Genomic DNA, 25,225 nt, shown 5'->3' with positions numbered 1-25,225 from the left:
GCTGTTGGCACGCGTAATGGAAACTCAGCCTGACTGAATGAACACAGATGAAACCAGGGACGGACTGGGACTAAAAAGCCGTTGTGATTATCCGCTTTATTTATTTATTTATTTACTTATTGACAAAAAAGTCACACATCCATTGAAATTTGACCTATGTGTAATCTTGATAGAAACAGAAGAACTCGCTCCCTGGCAGCTGTCAGTGAGCTGCAGGTGAGTCAGGAGGAGAGCGCAGCACCTTCTTTTTTTTTTTTTACGGCAACATCTATAGTCCATGGTTTTCTTTGTTTGATACGTCAGGTAAAGATGGAGCTGTCCAAAATACCGACGCAGGATTAAAATAATAATAATATAAAAAGGTTCTATGGACCCGGGGGAACAATGACGTCATATATGCCTCGATCCCAGTTATCAGCTCATCGCAGAACGTCACTTTCTGTTCAGTGGCTTCAAATTTAATTTTGAAGCCACTGAGTCTGCTCTTTCTCCATGTTGACAACTCTTCACTAGTGCAAAATCCTCATTTAAATAGGGTGGTCTTAACCACTTCTGCGCCTGTAGTCAATCTTAGTAGTTCACCTGCAAAACGTAATCCAGTAACAGGCGCAGTCTTTCTGCTCGCGCAAGCAATTTAGCGCTCTCTATTTGGAATCTTAGTAAATCAGGCCCTTAGTCGGACTAAGACAATCATTTGGTTTTCTGAATGTTTTCTTAATGTAAACATGAATTACTCCTGCATGTATACGCGTAGTGCACTTCACGAGGTTAGCGCTGAGAAAGAAAACGTCGGACAGAAAGTCTCCACTGGATCACTTTTCCCTCTCTCTGCCTCTAATAGCAGCTGAAGCCTGTAATAAAAACCTATGCTACGTAAGCGTGCTGGTGATGTAATTGAAGAGCAGCCCCTCTCTCACTTATTTGAAATAACCATGTAGCCCGTATATTGTCCGTGGGCAGCGTATCATCAATTGTCAGGCTAAATAAGTGGCTCAGGCGAAACATGTGGGTATAAATATATAAAACAGCGACGTGATTTATTGTCGGTGCAGTTCAGTTCAGTTCTTTTCTTCCTCCTGATTGCTGCATCCTGAAGGTTATTTGGGTTGGGAAATGGTTGAGTCGACAATTAATGGCGTTTGTGTTCACTGCTGAACCGGACCACCAGCTGCTACTTCCCTCGCCGGGGGGGGGGGCTCCTCGGTCCTGGAGGTGTATGTGTGTGGGGGGAACCACAACTGAAGGAGCACCATGAAGGTAGTGATCACAAAAAGACAGGCTGTGTTATTTTGAAGGGGCTGGGCGTAACGGCACTTTCTGGCTAACCAAAACTATGCCTCGGGAAAAACGCCGTCCAAAGATAACTGCCGCGGAGACCTGCTTCTTTTATATTTGTTATGTATCTGGACGAGGAGGCGGAGGAAGAGGAGGAGGAAGGGGGTCCTCTGGCCCGGCGAGTGGAAAATAATAGACAAAGGATGTTCTACGGGGGAAGGCTGATCCGTCATCCTGTCATGATGTTACACAGAACTGGTCTTTAAGTAAAGGGCCGTGCCTCCACCACAACAAACTGCATAATTGGGTGAAAATAATGTTGGCAAACAAACAACGCGGCACCACAGAGTCTTCAACTAAAGAGAGAACGCTGGACCACCTTGTCATACTTTACGTGAGCGATTACAATCGTCTAAACATAACAGAGCGCTGACCAAAGGTTAGTCACCGGGGCTCACTGCGATTGAGTGGGAATGAAAAAACGACATTGAGATGATTTGCACCACTTAACAAAATACTTCTGTTATAAAATCTACATATTATTACACCTATGACATTGTATGATTATCATCACAATTTAATTTCACTATTAAAAACTGAATTTGACTCCCTATGTAAACCGCTCACTCTCCAACACCAAACCCCACAGAGAAGACCAGTGATTTTAACATCACAGCACACAGGAGTTGTTGATCCACTGCTGCCTCCATCACTAACTTCAAATGTCTTATTTTGTCAATTCGGCTTTTAAAAAATTTAATATAGACTTAACTCAGTGACACAAAGTGACCACATGAGGCAGTAGTAGACCAGCAGCTCCTGTGTCCCTGTGAGCTAAAATCACTGATTTTCTCTATGGGGTTTGGTGTGGAAGAGACAAACTTCAGTTTCCTCACAAAAAAGTCCAACTTGTTCCTGGTCTCATAACAAATATGTTCCGTATTTATACTGTTAATAAAAGTAAAAATATCCAATGTTTTTACAATCATAGGTCATTAAATAATGTTTTATCGTTCAATCAAACTTATCACGTACCAACAGTGAAATTTCCAGTCAAATAAAGAAAATAACATTTAGCTAAAATGACTGTATAATATACCTTCTGGTTTTCAAACAGTTCGTTGTACGTCCACACCACCAGCAGGAAATGTGCCACCACGTAAACTTGTAAGTGCAGCGACCAGCTGGGATTATACGGCACTTCTTTTCCAGTGACCTACATGAAAAAAACATCAATAAATAAAATGCGTTTGATTCCCAAATCATTGATTTACTTACTCTCTGGACAGGTTACACTAGTTCACTAGGTTACACTAGTTCTTATGGCGGCCCGCAGAAACATTTCTGGCGGCCTGCAATGAATTACAGTTGATAGTTTTAATCTAGGCGCTACTAAGCTTGTTAAATGTTTATTGGACATTACTGGATACAGACCAATAAGTGTAAACAAGAATACTGGGTATTTACCTGGTTTCTATATGGTGAATTTTAGTGTATTATTGGGTTACAAGCTGGTAATAAGCAGGTAGAACTGCAATCTTGTCATTAACATTATTACAAATGGGATTTCTTTCTGTTTTTTTTTCCTTTGGCGGCCCTCAGTCCAATGTTGGGTTCCTAAATTGGCCCTCAGGTATCAACACTTTGAGAACCCCTGATCTAAATGCTCAAATCTATCAATTTTAAAGTTGTAACATGATGACATACAGTCAGTGTTTGGTGTGTTAAACATAATGACAAGCCATAAAATAATAAAATAACAACAAACAACATGACAAGCAGTTGAAAAAGACCATTGTTAATCTTCTGTATGCCTGTTCACTCTCTTAGTATCTGAAAAAAAAAAAACTTAAAAAGTATTTCAAACTGAATTTGTGTCCCTTTGTAAACCACTCACTCTCCCACACCAAACCCCATAGAGAAAACCAACAATTTTAACATCACAGCACACAGGAGTTCACAGGAGTTGTTGATCCACTGCTGCCTCCATCACTAACTTCAAATGTCTTATTTTGTTAATTCGGCTTTTGAAATCGTACGTTCAGATTTACATCAGTAACGCAAAGTGACCACACGGGGCAGCAGTAGACCAGCAGCTCCTGTGTCCCTGTGAGCTAAAATCGCTGATTTTCTTTATGGGTTCTTCTTTATGGTTTGGTGTGGAAGAGACAAACTTCAGTTTCCACACAGTAAAAGACTGTCTAACAGTGTGATTAAGGGCCTGATTTACTAAAATCCCAAATAGAGAGCGCTAAATTGCGTGTGGAAGCCTAAAGACTGCGCCTGCTGCTGGTTTGCATTTTGCGGGTGACCTACTTAGATAAAAAAAAAAAAGTGCCGCACTCTCCTCCTGACTCATATGCAGCTCACTGAGAGCTGCCAGGGAGCGCTCTGCTGTTTCTCTCAAGATTACACATAGGTCTATAACTAATAATACATTTAATAAAATGAATAAATCCTCCTTGAACTGCCACCTTATCATGGTGGAGGGGTTTGAGTTTCCGTATGATCCTAGGAGCTATGTTGTCCGGGGCTTAATGCCCCTGGCAGGGTCTCCCATGGCAAACAGGTCCTAGGTGACGGATCAGACTAAGAGCAGTTCACACACCCCTTATGAGGACAAAGGCAAAGACATGTATGTCGCCCTGATTGGCGTTACCGGGGCCCCACCCTGGAGCCAGACCCGGGAGTGGGGCTTGCAGGCGAGCGCCTGGTGGCCGGGTCTTTGCTCTCGGGACCTGGCTGGGCTCAGCTCGAAAGAGCGACGTAGGGACCTCTTCAAGTGGGCCCACCACCTGCATGAAAGGCCATAAGGGGCCGGTGCAGTGTGGTTTGGGTGGCAGTCATCGGCGGGGGCCCTGACGGCCCAATCGCAGGACAATTACTATAGCTATGGGGACATGGAATGTCACCTAGCTGGGGGGGAAAGAGCCTGAGCTTGTGCGGGAGGTGGAGCGGTACTGACTAGAAATAGTCGGGCTCACCTCCACGCACAGTCTGAGATCTGGAACCCAACTCCTTGAGAGAGGCTGGACTCTCTATTACTCTGGAGTTGCCCAAGGTGAGAGGCGGCCAGCTGGTGTGGGCTTGCTTATAGCTCCCCAGCTCAGCTGCCATGTGTTGGAGTTCTCGCCGCAGAACGAAAGGGTCGCGTCCCTCCGCCTTTGGGTGGGAGGTAGGTCTCTCACTGTTGTTTTGGCTTACGGGCCAAACGGCAGTGCAGAGTACCCAGCCTTTTTGGTGTCTCTGGAAGGAGTACTGGAAAGTGCTCCAACCTGGATCCGCTGGCAGGGGAGGAAGCTGAATAGACTTGGCAGACCCAAGCGTGTTGTGAGGGTCTGCTGGGAACGCCTGGTGGAATCACCTGTCAGGGAGGTCTTCAACTCCCACCTCCGGGAGAGCTTTGACCAGATCCAGTGGGAACCTGGAGATATTGAGTCAGAGAGGACCATGTTATCCATTTCCATTGTGGACGCGGCTGTTTGAAGCTGCAGCCGTAAGGTCTCCGGTGCCTGACGCGGAAGCAATCCCCGAACCTGGTGGTGGACACCGGAAGTAAGGGATGCTGTCAAGCTGAAGGAGTCCTATCGAGCCTGGTTGGTTCGAGGGACTCCTGAGACAGCTGACGGGTACCGACAGGCCAAGCGGACGACGGCCCGAGCAGTCGCAGAAGCAAAAACTCGGGCCTGGGAAAAGTTCATGGTGGAGGACTTCCGGTCGGCCTCGAGGAAAATTCTGGAAAACCGTGTGGCACATCAGGAGGGGGAAGCAGTACTCTGCCAAAACTGTTTACAGTGGAGGTGGGGAGCTGTTGACCTCGACTGGGGACATTGTCGGGCGGTGGAAGGAATACTTCGAGGATCTCCTCAATCCACACCTTCGCTAGAGGAAGCAGAGACTGGGGACGCAGAGGTCGACTCATTCATTACCCAAGCAGAAGTCACTGAGGTAGGAAGCTGCCCAGTGGCAAGGCAACGGGAGTGGATGAGATCCGACCTGAGTACCTAAAGTCTCTGGATGCTGTAGGGCTGTCCTGGTTGACACGTCTCTGCAGCATTGCGTGGCAGTTGGGGACAGTGCCTCTTGACTTGCAAACCGGGGTGGTGGTCCCTCTTTTTAAAAAGGGGGACCGGAGGGTGTGTTCCAACTATCGGGGGATCACACTTGTCCTGGCCGTGGAACACTGGACTAGCTCTATACCCTTCGCAGGGTGCTCGAGGGTTCATGGGAGTTTGCTCAACCAGTCCACATGTGTTTTGTGGACTTGGAGAAGGCTTTCGACCTTTCGAAAAGCTGTGAGTTTAAGGAGGGAAAAAAGACAAATCTGAGTCATCCCAGAATATTAAAGTCAGAACAGGGTCACATTTTTCCGACAACCTTCTAAAAAAAACAAGATCTGTTGTTTCTTCGGCTTCCTACATGCTGGATTTGTGTTGAAAGAGTTGAAGAAGAACTACCGGAGTCATGTGACCCCTCTTTCATCCAAGCTGATAACAGATTAGGCCTGAGAGGCCAAAGCCAATCCCAGATTCCTGTGTCTCAATCTGAGAATATCGAGCGGGGAGGGGGGGTTTCCCAGGATTCTGCAGAACCAAAGCACCACATGTGGAAGCACAACAACACTGCTGCTGCTTAATCTCAATGTGCTGAAACACCCCCCCCCCCCCTCCTCGCCGTCAGATATCAGACGTCGACACAAACGAGAGCCCTTTCCTTTCAAGATATTTCAGTCAAATTCCAGCTCTGACTATGTTCACAGTCGCCCCCGCTGAGTTTAAGGAGACCAATTTAAAATCATAAAAGAAAAGGCTAAAGTGTGAGGCAAGAGGGCAGCGACTGTGTGACACCATCAGCGTTATTTCAAAGCTAAACCACCGGGGCATTCAGGCCTGGAGCCTCCACTTCTCTTCACTCTCTGCTCACTTTTATTTAAAAGTCCATGCGGTTTTAATTCCGCAGACTGCGTTTTAAAGACGCTCGAAAATGAACTTTTTCTGGTGTCGCCTCAACAAAGGCTTTTACGGCTCTCTGCATTTCATGTGGCACTTCCTTGTAAAACTCGTCGAATTCCTTCGACAACAACAGCAACAAAGAGAGAAAAATGAAAGAAAGAACTGCGACTCATTTATTCGGATGCCTGTGTTTTTCAAGTGCGTCACATGATCGCCCGTTCAAAGCCTGTTGTTGTTGTGGAGGGTAAATAAAACTTTCAGAATAAAAGGGGGTTTTGGTTTACAGACCTTAGGATGCGTGGAGAGGTCGCCGAGCCGAGCCGTACCAGGCGACCAACCTGGACCTTTGAGGAACGTGGACAGTTTGTGGCTGATCGTCGTGTACGTTTGGGACGTTTGCCACAAAGCTAAATAGTAATGGATCTAAAAGTGAAGAAAAAAATTACAATCAAACACACTATTTAACGTACGGAGAAGACGATACGATAGTATTGGCCTGACACTGGTCAAAATGTTTCCGACTTCACTGTGAGGTAACGTCACTCAAAGTTCCGATCTAAATGGAACGTAGTAAGAGTACAGCGCCCAACCGCAGAGTAACCAACTCGCTACTGAGACCTACTGGTCTAGTCAGACTAAGACAGTAATTGTGTTTTCTTAGTGGCATGTCAAAATATTAGTCCGACTAAAATCAAGCTATTCTTAGTCAGACTAATATAACTGAATACCGCGAATCATAGTCCAATTACTCCTGCATGTATACGCTTAGTCAGACTAAGACAATAATTCTGTTTTCTTAATGTCTTGTTAACACCTTAGTCAGACAATAATCCAGCTGGTCTTAGTCAGACTAAGACAGTAAGTTTTCTTAATGTCAAGTAAACACATTAGTCCGACTAAAATCAAACTAGTCTTAGTCGGACTAACATACTCTGGATAATGCGATTCATTGTCTGATTTCTCCTGCATGTGTAAGCATCGTCGTACTAAGACAATAATTGTGTTTTCTTAATGTCATGTAAATACATTTGTCTAACTAAAATTGAGCTAGTCTCACTCAGACTAACATACTAATGTGATTGATAGTCCGATTACTCCTATAAGTTATACGCTTAGACGGACTAAGTGAGTAATTTGGTTTTCTCAATGTCACGTAAACATGTTGGTCCAACAAAAATCAAGCTAGTCTTAGTCAGACTAACATACTTGGACAATGATTCATAGTCTGATTAGACATAGACAGTATCCTCAGGTATACTCAGACTCGGAAAGTTGTCAGATTGTCTTAATCAGACTACGGCAGTGGTCAGCAACTGGTGGCCCGTGGGCCAATCTGGCCCGGCTTGCATCAATATCTGGGCCCAACCGACCTGAATGTAGAGGCTTTCAAAGGTCTTGATGGGGTAAATCAGGCCATACACCACTTTTTCCTTCTCTGCGGCAAACGTGTCTGTGGATGACAAGTTTAGACTAATCAAATCTTTGTCTAAAACATATAAGCAGCTTTAACTCCTGCTAAATTTTTATTATCATACAAGAAAATGTAGCTTGTTTCACTTTTCTTTCTCCAACACTAAACCCCATAGAGAAAATCAGTGATTTTAACATCACAGCACACAGGAGTTCACAGGAGTTGTTGATCCACTGCTGCCTCCATCAGTAACTTCAAATGTCTTATTTCATGAATTCGGCTTTTGAAATCCTTTGTTCGGCTTTACCTCAGTGACACAAAGTGACCACACGGGGCAGTAGTAGACCAGCAGCTCCTGTTTCCCTGTGAGCTAAAATCGCTGATTTTTTGTATGGACTTTGGTGTGGGAGAGGGAGTGTTTAACAAACCACATTAAATAGCCAGACGAGGCCATCTAACAGTGACATTAAGTGGTCAACACATTTTTATCGAGTACAATTTGAAAAATGAAGCATTTACTCACCAAATAATCTGTCCCATATGATCAGAATTCCCCCGTAGTTCTTGTCAATACAGTGAATATTCCTCCCTGTTGTGAGAAATCGTAGTAAAGTTACCACAGAACAACAAAATAACCCACTCTCTTTCATTCCGATATCTCAGTGGCATGTTTTCCCTAGACAGAGTGGTCGACTTGCCAACATTTAATTCTACCATAAATATCCAGGTTCAGACGAGGAGCTGCTGCTGTTTATGGTCATGGTGATAAACATATTCAGCTCAGTCATGGGGAAAAAAACCTGACATGAAAAAAAAAGGGTATTATAATAATAATTAATATAATAAAAAGAAGAACACACCGTGATGGATCCTGTGATGTTTGGGGGTGTTGAGGATCCACTCCAGCGGCCCCAGGTCTCGGATCAGCTGAGGTTAAGAACACAGGACGTTTATGTAGGTGTTACTAATCTGTGTCACTTGAACACCATTTATATTCATGATAAGCCTTTTTCTTTTACTTGTTAACACAAAACAAGAGGGGATTTGTCAAGCTCGACCAGAATAGCGGATTTGGGGGACCAAAACTGTAAATAAATTCTTAAATATATTTATTGGCTAACTTAATGATATACATATACCTGCTTACGTCTATGACACCTTAAGAACATGTTGACTCATTCAACTTTTCATAAAACAGCATTTTCTGACTGTAAATTTGAGTTTGTAAACCCTCGCACTCTCCCACACCAAACCCCACAAAGATTTTCAAAAGCAAAATTAACAAAATAAGACATTTGAACTTAGTGATGGAGGCAGCAGTGGATCTCACAACTCCTCTGAACTCCTGTGTGCTGTGATGGTAAAATCGCTGATTTTCTCTATGGGCTTTGGTGTGGGAGAGCGAAAACTTAATTTTCCAGTCAGAAAAGTCCGTCGAACTGCGAAATAAAGCAGTGAACTTATTCTGAGGATATCGTAGGCTTGATTAGGAGACGTTTTTACGAGGTGAGTCTTTTGTGAAGTGGTTAAAATCGATGTTTCCTTTGAGAATCTGAGGGATTTTTGACCCTCTGTGCTGAAAAACCAACCAAATTTTTTATCTTTAGGAAAGTGACAATGATTCCTTAGATGTTATAAAAAAAATAAAATAAAAGCTCTTGAATTTTGATCAATTAATCAATTGGAGTGTTTTTCAGCTTCTTAAATGTTGTATATATTGGTTAATATTGTCATATTTTGAGGTTTGGGAAACACCGATTTAACATTTTTTGACACTTTACGGAACAAAAAAACCCTCAAAATAATCAGGAAAAATGGAAAAACCTGCACATGAGCATATTCTGAGTAAGAAAACATGAATAATTCTCCTCCCTTTAGATGTTGAACAGATGCAGCAGTGAGCACTTAAAGACGACAGAGGCCACGCTGAGCATATTTCACAGACTTCAAGTTTCTGCTTTGGTCGCCGACGCTCACATATTTTGATGTTTCCCATCAAAACGAGAGTGACCCCCTCCTCCCTTTGCTTTAATCCAGAGCGGCCGTGTCATGGCTGGACAGAAAGAGTTCTCAGTGATTCATTATTTCCATGTAACGGCCGCTCAAGCCTGAGAGTTTTATATCGAACCACTGAAGAGCTGAAGAGCGTGCCAATAAATTACACAACATCAAAAAAAACACAGGGCCCATAAAGGAGGCATAAATTACATCCCCTCAGAAAACTCAGACTATTATGAGCCTTTTTCACTAATAGTGCAGTAAAAAAGAAGAAGAAATTCCCATCACTTTAAAGGCACAGACGCAGTGGTCACTGCTTCTGTTTGGAATATTTCATAAAATCTCATTATTTTTTATTGAACACAGGTTCCAGGGCAGCTCTGAGCACAGGGGACAGATAACTTTACACACTGGGATGATGATGAGGAGGAAGATGCTCATGACTGTGGTCCATGACGTTATGTTTTCATGTTTTGCAAACTTCAAAGTGTTTGGCTCTCAAAGAGAAAGCGTGAGAAACTCAAAAAATAGGTTTTTATTACGATTCACGTTTTCTATTATTTATCTGCGGTCTGTGCTGTAGGAGATATATGTGGATATAAATCTGCGCACAGGTGGTTTCTCTGGACTAAAAACACACTTTCAGTTCACATTTCACCTGCTTTATTTCTTTGAAGGATATCTATGTGTGTTAGAAACAATAAAAACTGACTATAAATGTGGTCAAATCCTCCTATAAGACAACATGTGCTTTCAAATGAATTTCTAAATAGAATTTTCTTGATTTCATATTATTTAATTTATAATATGTAGTGCATTCCAATCATAATAAACATGATTATTATCAATGCAACTGCCTTTAAAAATCATAATACAGCAGCTGTGATGACGTTTGCTGGTTTTAAAGGCTGTTGCATTGATAATAATCATGTTTATCATATTGAAATACACTAAATATGATTGAATAAATACAATAAAATCACAGATACTGCATTACGATTTCAAATATCTAAGACTACATCTTGTCTCACGTCGCCATATATAGATATAATATTCATCTATCACTGTCGTCAATGACTAGAGGTATAGACAGAACCCTTTTGACTTTACCTCAGTGTGGATCCAGAACTGATAAAGCAGATTCAATTGTATGTGAACAGCAAAGACAGATGGAGGCACAGCCAGAGCCAGAGGCAGGTAGAAGACCTGAGGACAGAGAGGTGTCAGTGTTTAACACAGTCAAACACATGACTAATATGAGACATTCAAATTTACCGTCAATTTAGAGTGACAAATTAACCTTATCCCTAATTTAAACTGCACACAGAAAGGCCCTCTGTCAGTCAAAGCAGGCTGGCTTTAAAAGTGTGGCTTTAAAGCTGTAGTACGTAACTTTCTGTTACATCAAAAAAACACTGTCAATCAGCTCTCGTGTTGCCCGGTGACATACCCTCGCTGCACACAGGAAGTGATTTGTTAGCGCTTAAACAGTGGTTAATGGCGTTTTCGGTATCAACGTTAATGCCTGGCGCGTTTCTATGGTGGAAAAATACACATGTAACGTCATGTTTACGTGACTCCTGATTGGTAAAATGAGTCTCTAAAGTAACGCTAAACTTTAAAAACAGAGGCACACATACACAGTACACAGGTACACTGGTTATGTGTAGCGCTGCTCTTTTCCTTAAATAAACAGGCCGCTCCAGTTCGACTGTAGGCACGCTTACGGCGCTAAACGAGCTAGCGCAGCTAATGGAGCTAACTGGTCTGGTTCCTGGACGCGGCACGTAAACATGACGTTAACGGCGTCAACTAGTTTTTACGTCAAAACAGACGGCTAGCAACAGCAACGTTGAGCTAGCAAATCGAGGAGTTTGCCTGAAAACACAAAGAACTTTCGCAAAAAAGCTTCAGACTGCTCTGCTGCTGCGTACACACAAATGCTCCCTCCGTTTTTGCTCAAGAAGACCAAACGGAGGCAGAATAATCACAAAAGTTACCCGCTACAGATGTATCCAAAGGTTATCTTAGCTTACCCATGACGTGAGCGGCTGTGTGGCCGACTGTCGGAGGGCGGTGGTCAGGTTGTAGTACTCTGAACTGTGGTGAACCTGGTGAGCGGCCCACATGAAGGCTACCTCTGCAGAAACACACACACACACACACACACACCGTCATGTACATCCAACAATATACACAATACAAGTCCAAGAGTCCAGGTCACATAAGAGATTATCACTTCAGATCAACTCTGCTTCAGAGATTCAGCGACAAACTTTGACTTCTCAGAAGGAGCCCTTTTCTGGCAGACAGACGCTGAGTTTTGAGAGTATTGGGCCACGGGGGGGCGATGGCGGTGACGGCGGTGGTGTTTCGTGGCTGTTATGACAGCTCAGGTATTCGGGTGCAGCTGGTTCGCGTCCAGCCCGATGTCCCAGGGCTCCAGTCCACATACCTCTGCTGTGTTGTGATACTCGCTACATGAATGTGCGTGTTACACTTTATTTTAACGTCCAAAGGGAACAGGCTTGTTAAATTTCACTGGATCTCACTGGCTGTTTCCGGACCACCCCGTCTGGCCTGAGCTTTTCTGGCACCTCTGGTCGACTTTGGCTTGTGCAGTACATGAGAGAACAGTAACCTTCGAATTACGCCACAACCACAGCGCTCCATACAGACTATGTCAAAGTTATATATTGATGTTGATAATAAAAGCGGCCCAAGCCGTTAAAATGAAAGTTTCAAGTGGCAAATCTGGATGTGCGATGAATTTGTGATTAAATTCAAAAACACTTTCAACTTAAATCCAATGAAATGTGGTGTAAAGAAAGAAGAAATATATAACATTAAAGATGAGTACATGGTCATATGACAACCTAAACTCAGCAGCTGGTTTGCGTAGCGAACAAAAAGCAAACAAGGGAAGGCAGCTAACTAGCTATGTTTCCCTAAAAGTAACAAACATTTTCTTAGTACAAAAGTGTTGTTAAAAAATATCAAAAAAAATTTTTACTCAAGATTATGAACTCTACTAGCTCTGTAATGCTAAAATACTTTTGAATAGAACCAGGCTAGCCCCTTACTCTCTGCTTAGTGTGGTTATAAAAGCTAAATGACAATATTTACTAAACTCAGCCGCTTGTTAGCTTAGCATAAACACTACAAACAAGGCAAAACAACCAACTTGCTAGCTTACCTAAGAGTAACTAGATAAATGTAGGTGTTTTTTTAGTATTACATTTTTTTAGTAAACACAAGTTAGCTCTGGATATGTGGATGTGCAAAAAATGCAAACAAGGGAAGGTAGTTAACTAGCTGTCCCCGTAGTCCATAGTACCATTAAATGTTTAGCAAAAGAAATATGACAGTGTGAGCTATACTAGCTAGGATGCCTTTGTGATGCTAAAACACTGTTGACTAGAGCCAAGCTAGCTGTTTTCTCTCTAAACTCTACCAAACTCAGCAGCTGGTTAGCTTAGCATAAAGACTAGGCAAATAACTAGCTAGCTTCCCCTAATAGTAACATCAAATTTTCTCAGTGTCTCAGTTTGTGGTTAGCAAGCTAGCCGTTTTCCCTCTGCTTCCATGCTAAGCTGAGCTAGCAAGCTCCTAGCTTTATCTTCACATGAATGATCTAATGATGCCTCTATCTGATGCTTAACATACCAAGTTTAAAATTCCAGTTGAACACTTTCCTCGTTTCATATTTTTAGTTTTGAAGCTCGAAATTCCCAAGTTCATGATGCTTGCGCCAATATTTCAAAAACTGGACGAGGACGCTAAGTTAATAAATTGTATTATTTGTGATTTTGGATTCTGATTTGTTAAATTTGTCAAAGGAAAAGTCTCCCAAAGGATGATTTTTCCTGTATTTATGATCTTTGCATTATGTATTTTTGACACTGTTTGACGCCACAACTCTCACAAAGTTATCAATTCCCCTTCAAACAATTCAGAACTATGGTTATCAACAAGCCATTCCACCAAACTATCACCAAAAGTCACTGACGCCCAGTGTGTGAGATTCTATTTTGAGAAATCATTGAAAAGCCTCCTCTCTCAGACTCAGACTCTCAGCATTTAATAAACTTTTGAACTATACTGGGGCGGGCGGTCATAAACCCCGAAGGGTCAAGGGTCGGTCGCACCTGAACAAACATACTACTGAGTAGTGAAGGTGAGCGCTGTGTGAGTTTTTAAGTGAAACTTAAGTGAAGTATTAGTGGGGGAAAAACTACTGATCCTGAGCAAATAATTCCCACCTTGCTGATTTAACAGGGTTATTGCTGGACTTTGTGGAGGTGTGAAAGGATAAATGTCACATATACGGTGTTTGACATTGTGTTTCAGAGCCAAAGTGGAAGCAACAACTGTGAGGAAACTAGGAGAGAGGAGACAAGGAGGCAGGAGGAGTCAAACGAAGAATTCAGAGATGAATCGTCTTGCACAGAGACACATTGAGACTATAATCCAGCCTTTGTTTGATTCCAACAGCCCGAGCCTTTTGCTTCTTTTTTTCCCCTTCTCCTCAGTGGAGTCATGCTTGGCAGGGTTCAGGACTACAGGCGGTCAAGATTGATGCTTGTTGTCACTGATAGGAAGAAGGAAACGCTCGGCTTCACTGTAAGCCCATGTCCTCATCTCTGGACTCGGCAGGACACTGCATAGTTTGGCAGGTCTTATTCAGGAGGGAAGCCCCATTAATGGTGAGAACCAATGCCACAGAGTCTATGCATTCCCAAGCAAGAGCAGAGAAAAAGCTGAGGAGCGCACTTCCATCTGGCCTCCAGCCTCAAGCTCGTGATTTCTCAGGAACAAATACGAGGAAATGGACAGATGTGACGCACAATACAGCACAGAAATGACAGCAGTCGTCAATGAGTTGAAACCACTGTAAAGGCAAGCTGAGTTCTTCAAATATGGACTTCTGGAGAGATGACCTTTGACGGTCTGATGTTGTGTTAGGTACTGTTCACTGTTCTTGATTAATCGACGACTTGTTTGGCCTGAAAAATGTCAGAAAATGCTTAAAAAAATAGTTGTTTAGTGGTTCTGAAACCTCAAAGTAATGAAGTCCTCACACGTTTGAATGACTTCCTGGTTATTTGGAGCAAAGAAACCAGAAAATATTAACATTTACAAAGCTGAGAAATCTCAGAATCTCCGTATTTGAATCCGTTACCTTGAACTTAAAGACAATTTATCAAGTACAAGTAACAGCCCATGGCCAAGTGGAAGGGAATTGGGCTTGTAGGGTCACTGGCGGATCAAAGGATGTGAAAAGGATGGGGTTAAATGCAGAGGTTAAACTCACTATCACTAATTTGTGTGTGTGAAAAACACAAAAACAGAAAAAGCCTCTTTGATTGTTCTTTGTTAGCGGCCTCTCTGCAGACCTGAGCTTCACAGCCATCAGTGCAGGAGTTCACGATTCTCCACAGCTCCATGATGACGCCAAATCAGCTGAGCTTGTTGCTGCCGTTTCCCGCCAAGTGATACCAAAGCAATCCAGCTCACCTGGGTAGGGTTTCAAGCAATGAATCTGGATTTGCTTCGCCTTTCAACCATGGGCTGTGTTAGCCAGAATGTGATAGCTGTGTCAGATAAATTACACAAGATCACTCACATCAAGATCTTGCCGGGATATACACACCTGAACTTCTGAATTAAACGTAGGCATTTTGTTCAAAACTGATGCGTTTTAACAGACTTTTTTACAATTCTGCCCATTAAAGAGAAAGGGATGTCTGAGTAATCTGATGATTTGAGATGTCATCAGTGGGTAGATTCTTAAAGCTCACATAGAGTGGTCCTATCACACATATGTGACCCACCACGGACCAAGCGGGAACAAGTCGGCAAAGCGCAAAACGAGAAAAAACAGGAAAAAGGTTATTTTTCAGAAAATTAGGGATTTCCGGGTTTTTTTCAAAATTACACAAGTTGAAGTTTTGAAGAAGCCACTACATGCTTCAAATCACAGTATTGTGGGTCTTAAAAACTGTGAATCACTCCTAGTTTGGGTGTGGTGATCTCACATTCCAGAGCTTTTATTGCTTTTTCAGCTAATCAGCTGACGATCACGGAGAATACACATGGCTAATTAATATGCACGTACAGAGGGAGAGAGAGAGAGAGAGAGAGAGAGAGAGAGAGAGAGAGAGAGAGGGAGGGAAGGGGGAGAGAGAGAGTGTCTGGAAAGTTCCAGCAGTTACTTGTGTGTGTGCAGTGTGTGTGTGTGCAGTGCAAAATTAATGCGTGATTATTATCAAAGCAGTCATCATCAAAGCTTTGTTTGACAAAGGAAGGCAAAGAAAACCGGAGAATAAGTCTGTGGCTGAGCTTCTTCACAAGGACAGAGAAGGCACAGAGACTGCTGGTGTGTGGACTGTTAGCATTTTAAGCTAGCGATCTTTATGCTAACGTGTTAGCAGACTTCATCGTCACAAAAAGGCATTGAAGTCTGCCGGAATACCTTTCAGTTTCTTATGGGGTGAGTTTTCATTAACGTTGTTAATCTATGTTATGTTAGTGTTCATTCAAAGTCACATACAGACGCACATAGGGACGCTGTCTTTTAATAATCCACTGTGCGTTTCATAACGCCGTTTGGCTACATTGTTATTAGCTATGCTTGCTAGCTTGCTTAGCCCGCTAGCTCGGCACTGTATTATTACAATGAGAATGATGCGCACATCGAAACTTGTGTTCAGTCAGATGATCATATTATAAGCTACGATCATCTGATCGATAGGTACGGGAGCTTATGACCTCTGCTGTGCAAGAATAACGTGTGGATAACACACTTCTGGTGCGTTTCAGATGTTGCCATAACGGTTATTAGCTATACTAGAGATTGGCTAGCTCACTATTGGTGTGTTAAAAATAATACGCACTTCGAAACTTGTGTTCGGTCAGATGAGCGTATTATAAGCCGTAAGGGGAACATATCACGGCCCTCTTTGATATTTTGTACACCCGCAGGTTCAGTTTGATAATTCATATGCTTTGAGACGAAAATCCCGTATTCGAAACCTAACATTGCATTGAATGATGTGTGAATGCCACACCTTTGCATGCATGAATCACACATGTGATTAACAGACGTGATTAACACAATGTGTGATGAACGTGTTAATTACACGTGCAATTCATGCACATAAAGGTGTGGCATTCACACATAATTCAAGCAATACTACTGATCAATCTATACTGATTCAGTGATAAAGTGCCTGTTAACATGAACCATGATCTAATACAAGTATTTTTTTTTTTCTTTCAGAATCCTGGGCATAAGGATTGGCATGTGAAGTTGCTGCCAACCCATGTATCCAAGGCCTCAGTGTGGCGTCTATACATGAGGTCGGCTAAGGCTCTTGGTATGTGTATAAATTGATTTCTATACAATAGCCAAATGCATTTATTGACCAGTAACACTATGAGCCATTAGAATGAACATAAACAAAATATTTGTCTTTTCAGGTGAACGTGCAGTTTGTAAATCAAGCTTCAAAGCACTATCGTCAAGTAAAGGGAGCAATGAAGTCATCAGCTACATGCATCATTTCGTCAGCAACTTTGGAGTTGGAGAAACAGATGTGGATCTTCATTGTGACAACTGCAGTGGACAAAACAAAAACAACTTCTTGCTCTGGTACGGTGCCTGGCGGGTTGGACACAAGCTTCACTCCACGCTCAGCATCCACACCAAATTTGCCCCTGACTGTGGCTTTGGATTAATCAAGCAAGCATTCATGAGGACCAGAGTCAATACTTTGGCAGACATCGCTCAGGTTAGTTAATTTTATTAGACTGCAATATGTTAGTTATGGAGGTCTACTTACATACATTAACTTGTTTTTATGGCCAAAAACCTCCTAGTTGCTGTAAATGAGTCAATAGAAAACTATCCTCACTGAAGCTCTTGTCAGCCATGGTGTTTCAGACTGGAATCTTACTCCCAGAAGACAGACTGTGTTGTGATTGGCCAGCCAGCGAGAGCTTTCCCAACCGTCTTGTGATTGGCCAGGTACCTGGAAGTAACGTAATCATCTTCTGTTCAGGAGACGGGATCCTTACTTCACAATTCCAGGCTTTTTCAGAGCGCTTGCAGAGACTGAGAATATAATAAAACAGCAGTGGCTGAACTGTTTGTTTCCAAACTTTAGAGCTTCATAAATGAGGTAATGGTGCAGACACACACCAAAACTGCGTTAATTGGAACTTCCGGTCTATGGGAGCTTTAAGGACCTGGACCACTGAGCTTGTTACCCCAACAGAAGGGTGCCAAAAAGTGGGCTGGTCCAGATCTGGTATTTTGGTGGAATTTACAACGTCTGCCAAGCTGAACACACATAAAGGTGAGGTGTAAGATGCTCCTACTGGTACAGTACAGTTTAAAAGGACCGACCTTGACACCAAAGCTTATTGGATTAAAAAAAAGCTAGCAAAATCTGGATAAAATAAACCAAAAATATCTGCCTGTGCTGACACTTCAAAGACTGCAGGCATCTTTTATTTTCTTTTTTGTGGTCATTTCATGGAACGGACTCCTTTAACACAAAGAAATTACCTCACGTAGCTTATTCTTTCTAATATTCTACCAAGAATAATATATCTTACTGTCCACAGACTGGCAGCCGGGTGACATAATAGTCTCAATACTTAAATTGAGTTGCTGAATTAAATCATGACACACAATCAGGGCCCACGTGTCACAATCAGTCACGTTGACATGACCGAGTTGGACTTTTAAAGTCGGCTTACGTCCACTTCAGCGCTGTCAGGAGCGATGCTTGTGTAATTCATACAAATTCCAACTGAGCCTCGTAAATCCTGCTCCTGCACTAAGCGCCAATAATTATCAAGCTCTAAAAAGAACGTATGATGAGACAAAAGTGTGCGATCCAAAGTGACCACTCAAACCTCATGAAACGATGTTAAACTCGCATCAATCAGCTGCCTGAATCATCGCCGTCGGCGACAAAGACCTGGCACGGACTGGTGGCATCCGTCATGTGCAGCGCCGCGAGTGGTGGGCTGTCCTGTCACTCACAGAGGCAACGAGCCACAGACGTTCCTCCAGTGTTTGGATTGGAGAGCTCACGGTTCGGATGCCAACCCAAACAGAGGCTGAACTCCCCCCGCCACCCCTTCCGGTGCTGCCATACGTCATGCTGTCCACACATCTCAGTCACACGCACTAAATAACACACTCTCACCCCGGTCAGGGCCACTTAGAGCTCTCACAGAGAGGCCACGAAAGCTCGTGATGCATGAGGTAAGACGGCTTTTTAAATCAAATCTCATTCGATTACAAAATCTGTTCATTAAAATGATTAAAATTGCCAGGACATAAAAGTTCGCTCGGCTTTTTATAGCTCTGTTACAAAGGATTTTACGACAAGCTTACATTAAGGACACCTGACGGCCTTCATCTGTGCCATTTGTCCAATCAGCCAATCACGTGTCAACAATGCACAGCGTATGTTTATACAATTAGAGTTAAGATTCAACGAAGTAGCGAGGGCAACTCGTGGTACCGAGAGTCGTTAAACTCCTCGTTTTAGCCTTGTTTTCTAACATTGGCAAAACTTTCTCTTTCTTTCTGAAAAAGTTTTCACAGGAACATCACACAAATCTCGCCCAAAACAACTCTAAATGCTATAAGCGACATGCCAGGCCTCTAAGTGGCTGAGGCTAAGATGTGAATTAAGAAACCCCAAACACAAGAAGAAGTAGATGACAACATATTAGACGGTGACAGCAAACGCAAGAGCAACAGGTGGGGCTATGACATAATCGTTTTCACAAAGTTGCATACACAAAAACAAAAGGATTCTGGGACTTATTTTCCAAAAAATAGCATTTTAGTGAACCCAAAAACTCTGGTCGCTATCTGGATAAAATTATTCAAATTTTTTGGATTCTCTTAAACTTTTATATTTCCCCTTTTTAAGAACGCGTCATCTTTTTGTCTTCCCCCTCTCTAGGGGTCGCCACAGCAGATGATTTTAGGGTGGATGCCCTTCGTAATGCAACCCTTTACGTCCAATCAATAATGAGCATTGAGGATTGGGTACTTTGCTCAGTGGTTACCCAAGCCCTTGACCTAACAGGGCCTCGAACTGGCAACCCACGATTACAAACCAAGCTCCACTGCACATCCACTTCTTGAGGGTACGTAAACAGAAAAGAGTCGATCAAGTACGAAGGAGACTCTTGCACAGTGTACGATCTTGCAAGAACAATAATAAACTTGCAAGCGGGCGACCAGCAAAACATGGCAGCGACAAAAGTATTCTTGTCGGTGAAGGTTCTCAGTCATCCAGGTCATAATCTACTTCTGTTGTTGGCTGTGGGCGTCTAGACTTGATTGAGTCGCCCACAGCCAACAACAGAAGTAGATTAAGAACGTTAGTGATAAAACAGGAAACTGTTTAAAGTATGTCACTGATCTGAAACATGAAACGTGCGGCGTCACATTCCACCTCTACATCAGCTCCTGTAATCAGTGCAGTTTGGTCCTCAGCAGCGTCAGCAGAGGGAAATCTCCGTCTGTTAGCGATGTTGACAGAGGGAAGTCCGTCTGTCCGTACGGTGAGCGGAGCACATGAGGGCAGCAGACCGTCGGACGGAGGTTTCTGCTGTGCTCAGCATTCTTCTCGATGACTGGGAGGATGTGGATGTTCACTTGTCAGCTAAGAGCTTTAGTGTCCAAATTTGATTAACAGCTCTTGTAAGTTGTCAAAGTCCAGCATCAGAGAATTTTTAGGGACCCCCCAAATGTGTCCAAATGTACTGTGACCCATCTGAGAGTCCTGACCCAGTCTTTGGGAATCACAGGTCTGGAGCACTGAGATCAAACAATCAGCTGCTCTTGGATGTGCCTAAAACCCGGCTGAAAATCCAGGGTGATCAAGCCTTCTCAGTATCTGCTCTTAAATTATGATAATTCTTACCTTATCAAATTTAATCTGCCCCAACGATTGACCATTTTAAATGATTTCTTAAAGCCCCGTCCATCAAACGGCCCAAATCTATGGCCTTTATCAGAACATTTCTGACCAGATTTTACCACTTGCTGAACGTACTTTGGCTATGGTTGTTTTTAAACACGCTATACTGCAGAAATAATGTTAATTTCTTTTCGACAGTTTCTTCCCTGAGGACATTATCCCTTCAGCTAATATCAATTAGACGAGACCCCGAGAGGACGGTGACCTGTAGATCACCGTTGATGTTGTCTCTGCTTCCCACGAGGCCATTTACTTGTTGCTCTTCTGCTGTCCAGAGCGAGACCCCCACATCCTGACAAAACCAAACCAGCAGAACCAGCAAAACCAATGCAAGGGGCCCCGGATTCTTTTGTCGGCGTCCGCTAGCCTGCGCCGCGCCAGGAACTTGGCCGTCAGAGTGAAGATTTATGGCACCCCATGGCCTCCTCCCTGCCACACAGCTAGGAGGAGCTGCTCTCTAAACAATAACATCCACCATCAGCCGCCTCTCCTCTGGAACAGAGCATTCTGCAGGAGGATGGAGGGTGAACACACCAGGTAACAGCTACAGAGAATGGAGTGAGGTGACGGCCAAAATATCTGGATCAGATGTCGGTCAATGGGGCAACATCCAGTTTATTGTTGGGTATTACATGCTGGGCACGTGTCTTCAGTCGGCGCTAAAGGAGCTAAAGGAGCCTGAACTCTGGTGCCGTAAACATGACGTCACGCGTGTCTTTTTCCCGTCAGTCGTCATGGAAAAGCACCATGCGTTAACGTATGTTAAAGGTGATGCTGTTAACGTGCCCAGCACTCGTTTTTTTTAAAGCTACTACAGGACACATTTCATGTCAAAAACTGGACTAACTACAAGTATAACCTTGTTGGTTTCCACTTTTATCTCAGATTAGTCCATACAATTAGAGATTTGGATTAAAAACCATGAAAAACCTGGAAAAATCCAAATGCTGAATTAGTGGGTAGCTTTAAAAAAAAAAAAAGGCCAACCAATAATGTCACGACAATTTGTCAACAATTTTCTTCTCAGCAACGACTAACTGACGAGGTTAAACGTACGAGCAGTCCCTCACTGTACAGCTTCAACAGGAGATTCATCACGTTAAAGGGGTAATGACAGCGTTTCATGGGACCTTTAAGCGATTCTCTGATGTTTCCCCCCCGAGCTAAAAGGGTAACAAAGCAGCAGTGCTCGGTGTGGCGAGACGACGGCGGCGTAACTCCATTACCTCACATATAATCAGCGTACGGGCAGCTGACTGGCTGATTAATGGCTTCAGCCTGGCAGGCAGGCCTGGATATAGACGCTGCCCAAGGGTAGGGCTGCTATTAGCGGTGCTTTGCGATATGAGGTTAGAGTAAACAGAATCAACCGGCCTGTCAACAACACGTCGGCATCTGAACCAAGTCGGTCTCCTGCTCACCCAAAACCATCTGGTTCCAGTCTGGCATAGAATTATTTTTTTTTCAATATATATGTATATATATATATATATAGTGTGTCTGACGGTGAAAAAGGACCAGAGGAGAAGAATCTCCAAGTTTGACCCCATGTGTTTGTTAAAAAGAAATTAAAAGAATTGTTGTGCGTTCACACCAAACTGGAACTTCCTGGACTTTCTTAAATGTGTTTTATACACTCTTCGATTAGTTGAGGTCATATCAAATGAAAACTTGGATTTTACATACTTTAGTGTCCAGAGTGGAAAAAAACAGTATTTGAGTCTGATTTACTGAGTTTTATTCAAAGTTTTCAGGCAATGACATAACATAAAAATGTCAAAGTGAAGACGCTAATTCAATTTCAAAATTAAATCGAATTAAGCCCTGGCTTAATTCGATTTAGTCTAATTGAAATGTTTGAATTTGAGCGAATGCAATTTCAATTTCATGATATATCTTAATATCTTTGTAGGTAATACACATCACGTAATATTTGCTGAAAGCTGTGGAAAAATTTCTATGGGACATATCGTACAGCCCAAACAAAGATTGACATTTAGAATTCACTTTCTCTGCGTCTGCATATCCCCAAACATCATTTAAATGTTTAATATTCCACCACAGCTGGCGTTTTTCTCTGCAGATTCAAGACCAAATGCCCAGAAACGTCTACAAATTCAGTCTTTCCACACGAGCTCTCGACTGATTCTTCTGTGGAGGAAGAATCCTGGCCCGTGGCCCAGATGCCTGCAGACTGCTGTATGCTCTCGCGTTCCTCTCAATCTGCTGCTATCTCCAGGATCACGGCGTCTGGCGAGAGCCGAGCCGTCACGTCTCGTCAGTGGCGGAGGCATCAGCGCAGACGACTGACCGCCTTTCGGCGTACTTTCCACTTAATTATCTCCACGCCGCGCTTTCATGTGGAAGTCACAAGAGGGGAAACTATGAAAGACGAGGCCATAAAACTGCTCAAAGTGAAACTGATATTTTACACCGAGGATAATATGTGCTCATATTTCCCAGCAGAGGATGTCACTTCTGCTTCTTCGTTGTATTTTTGTTCTCTTATTGTGCAATAATTAAAGATTTACAGCTCGTCTGCGCTGACACAAACGGATCACGGATCTGAATTATGATAAAAAACACACCGTTACATGACAGTTTGACGCTCATTAAACTGCTGTGAAGCTCGCTCTTCCCACATGTTTGGAATATTCCGGGTTCAGCCTCACTCAGGAACGACCTGCCGGTCAAAGTCTGGTTGACCGAGAACGACCTGGGACGACCAGCAGTGTGAGGAGCCAGGACCGTGCCCGGTTCTGTCTTGCGGTCGGGGTTAAAAAGAAGAAGCTTATTACACATCCTGCAGCCACACAGCACCAGACAATTATCCTCGACTCGACAACGTTCCACGATAACATCCCCAACGAGCTGCAAGAGCAGGAAATGTAAGTGAGTGGAAACTTTAACTCAAAAATAAACGAAGCATAAGCGTATAATAACTGTGAGTGTCGTCATTCCTCTGCATGGTCAGGGCAGTGCAGCACTCACATCATTAAATCCTAATTCAAGTTTCAGTGAATATTACCATGGTAATTTAATAAATAGTCACACGCACACACGGTTCATCTGGACCTCAGAGCGTCAACAACGCTGCAGCAGCTTAGCTTTAGTTTCCCGTGAAACATCAACGAGGAGATTTACTGTGAAGGCGCTGACACGCGCTGATATAACTCATTTCTACGAAACGCTGACACAGATTAGAAAAACTGATCCTGGAGCTGGAAAAAAAAACCTCTCTTTTAAACCGAGTGAAGTGAGCTTGAATTAAATCACCATGCCGACGTCTATCAAGGTCGTTTCAGTTTATCCCACTTATTATAGTTGCTTGTTGACATGAGAGGAACTTATTGCTCAGGGGGCCAATAATACGTTTTTGTTAGGCCACATGATCTTGACCTTTGACCCCTCAAATCAACAGAGTTCATCCGTGAGTCCGAGTGAAGTTCTGTGCCAAATTTGAAGGACATCTCTGGAGGCATTCCTAAGATAACATGTTCACATGGCAAAAAAAAACCAAACTGCGTGTCCTCTGCTTTTTCTTTTTCGTTTTGAGGCCTTTGCTGAATGGAAACTTGAGTTTTATAAACCACTCACTCTCCCACACCAAAGTCCATAGAGAAAACCAGCGATTTCACAGCGACACAGGAGTTATTGATCTACTGCTGCCTCCATCACTAAGTTCAAATGTGTTGAGTGTGACTTTGGTGTTTGAAATCCTTCGACCACCAAACTGACCACAGGAGGCAGCAGTGGACCAGCTGCTCCTGTGTCCCTGCAAGCTAAAAATGCAGATTTTCTTTATGGGGTTTGGTTGGATAGATTGCATCAGTGGTTGTAGGATCTTGGAAATGTAACTAATATGGAAGGCCTCCAATATAAAACATCTTCCTCAAAATCTGGAAACCACTTCTTGACAAATGGTCAGCATTCCACCAATAATGAGCAGGTAAACCCCCAGTCCTTGTGTTTTATTCCTCGTTCTCAAAGTCAATTTGACTTCTGTTAAGTTCTTGAAGAAGTTTCCCCTCTCATGCAAAAGACTTCTTCGGGTCTGATTTTGGTTTGCGAGTCCCCTCTAAAACCCTTGGTGGCACCTTGGGGTCATTGGTGTGGATTGGGGCGAGGAAGGCCTTCAAGGCAGCATTATAGCATTTGTTGTCTGAAACCACTATAAAACCTTCCAAAATACATAATGGGTCTGAAATGAAAAACCCAGATGGGTTTGAAATTAACTGGAGAAATCCTCCTGAACTTCTCTGATAAGCTGAACCACATGTATATGGGATGACCATGTTGTTTTCTTCATCAACGGTGGCTGTCTGAGGTTCTTCGTTGTGTTTCTTTGAGGATTTAATAAATACCTTGGCTCATGAACTCACAACACACATTGTGGTGTAGAAGGTTATGTTATGGTGTGTTTCCACCTGGTGGAACGGCTTATTTTGGTAAGGTCTTTTGCGTTTCCATTAGGAATGGCCCCTAATGGTTCAATTTTTTTGGTATCCTTCCCTTGGGGGTACCGGAAGGATACCAGTGTTTCTTCAAAGGTGGCAATCTGTTCTCATACA

General features: G+C 43.1%; 1 protein-coding gene across 1 annotated transcript in view; it reads right to left on the bottom strand.

Moving 5' to 3' along the window:
* Nucleotides 1-25,225, bottom strand: part of agmo (alkylglycerol monooxygenase) — a 74,108-nt gene that overhangs the window by 18,225 nt on the left and 30,658 nt on the right. The window contains exons 4-10 of the mRNA XM_083893808.1: nucleotides 11,673-11,776; nucleotides 10,747-10,842; nucleotides 8,499-8,565; nucleotides 8,162-8,227; nucleotides 7,598-7,677; nucleotides 6,516-6,650; nucleotides 2,375-2,491 (exon numbers count right to left, since the gene is read on the bottom strand). Of these exons, the coding sequence (XP_083749934.1) occupies nucleotides 2,375-2,491; nucleotides 6,516-6,650; nucleotides 7,598-7,677; nucleotides 8,162-8,227; nucleotides 8,499-8,565; nucleotides 10,747-10,842; nucleotides 11,673-11,776 (665 nt within the window). The remainder of the gene's footprint in view (nucleotides 1-2,374; nucleotides 2,492-6,515; nucleotides 6,651-7,597; nucleotides 7,678-8,161; nucleotides 8,228-8,498; nucleotides 8,566-10,746; nucleotides 10,843-11,672; nucleotides 11,777-25,225) is intronic.

Source organism: Microchirus variegatus (assembly GCF_963457635.1).
Source record: "Microchirus variegatus genome assembly, chromosome: 1".
Taxonomy (NCBI): Eukaryota; Metazoa; Chordata; class Actinopteri; order Pleuronectiformes; family Soleidae; genus Microchirus; species Microchirus variegatus.
The sequence above is the reverse complement of the archived record's forward strand: the minus strand, read 5'-3'. Positions and strand labels throughout refer to the sequence as shown.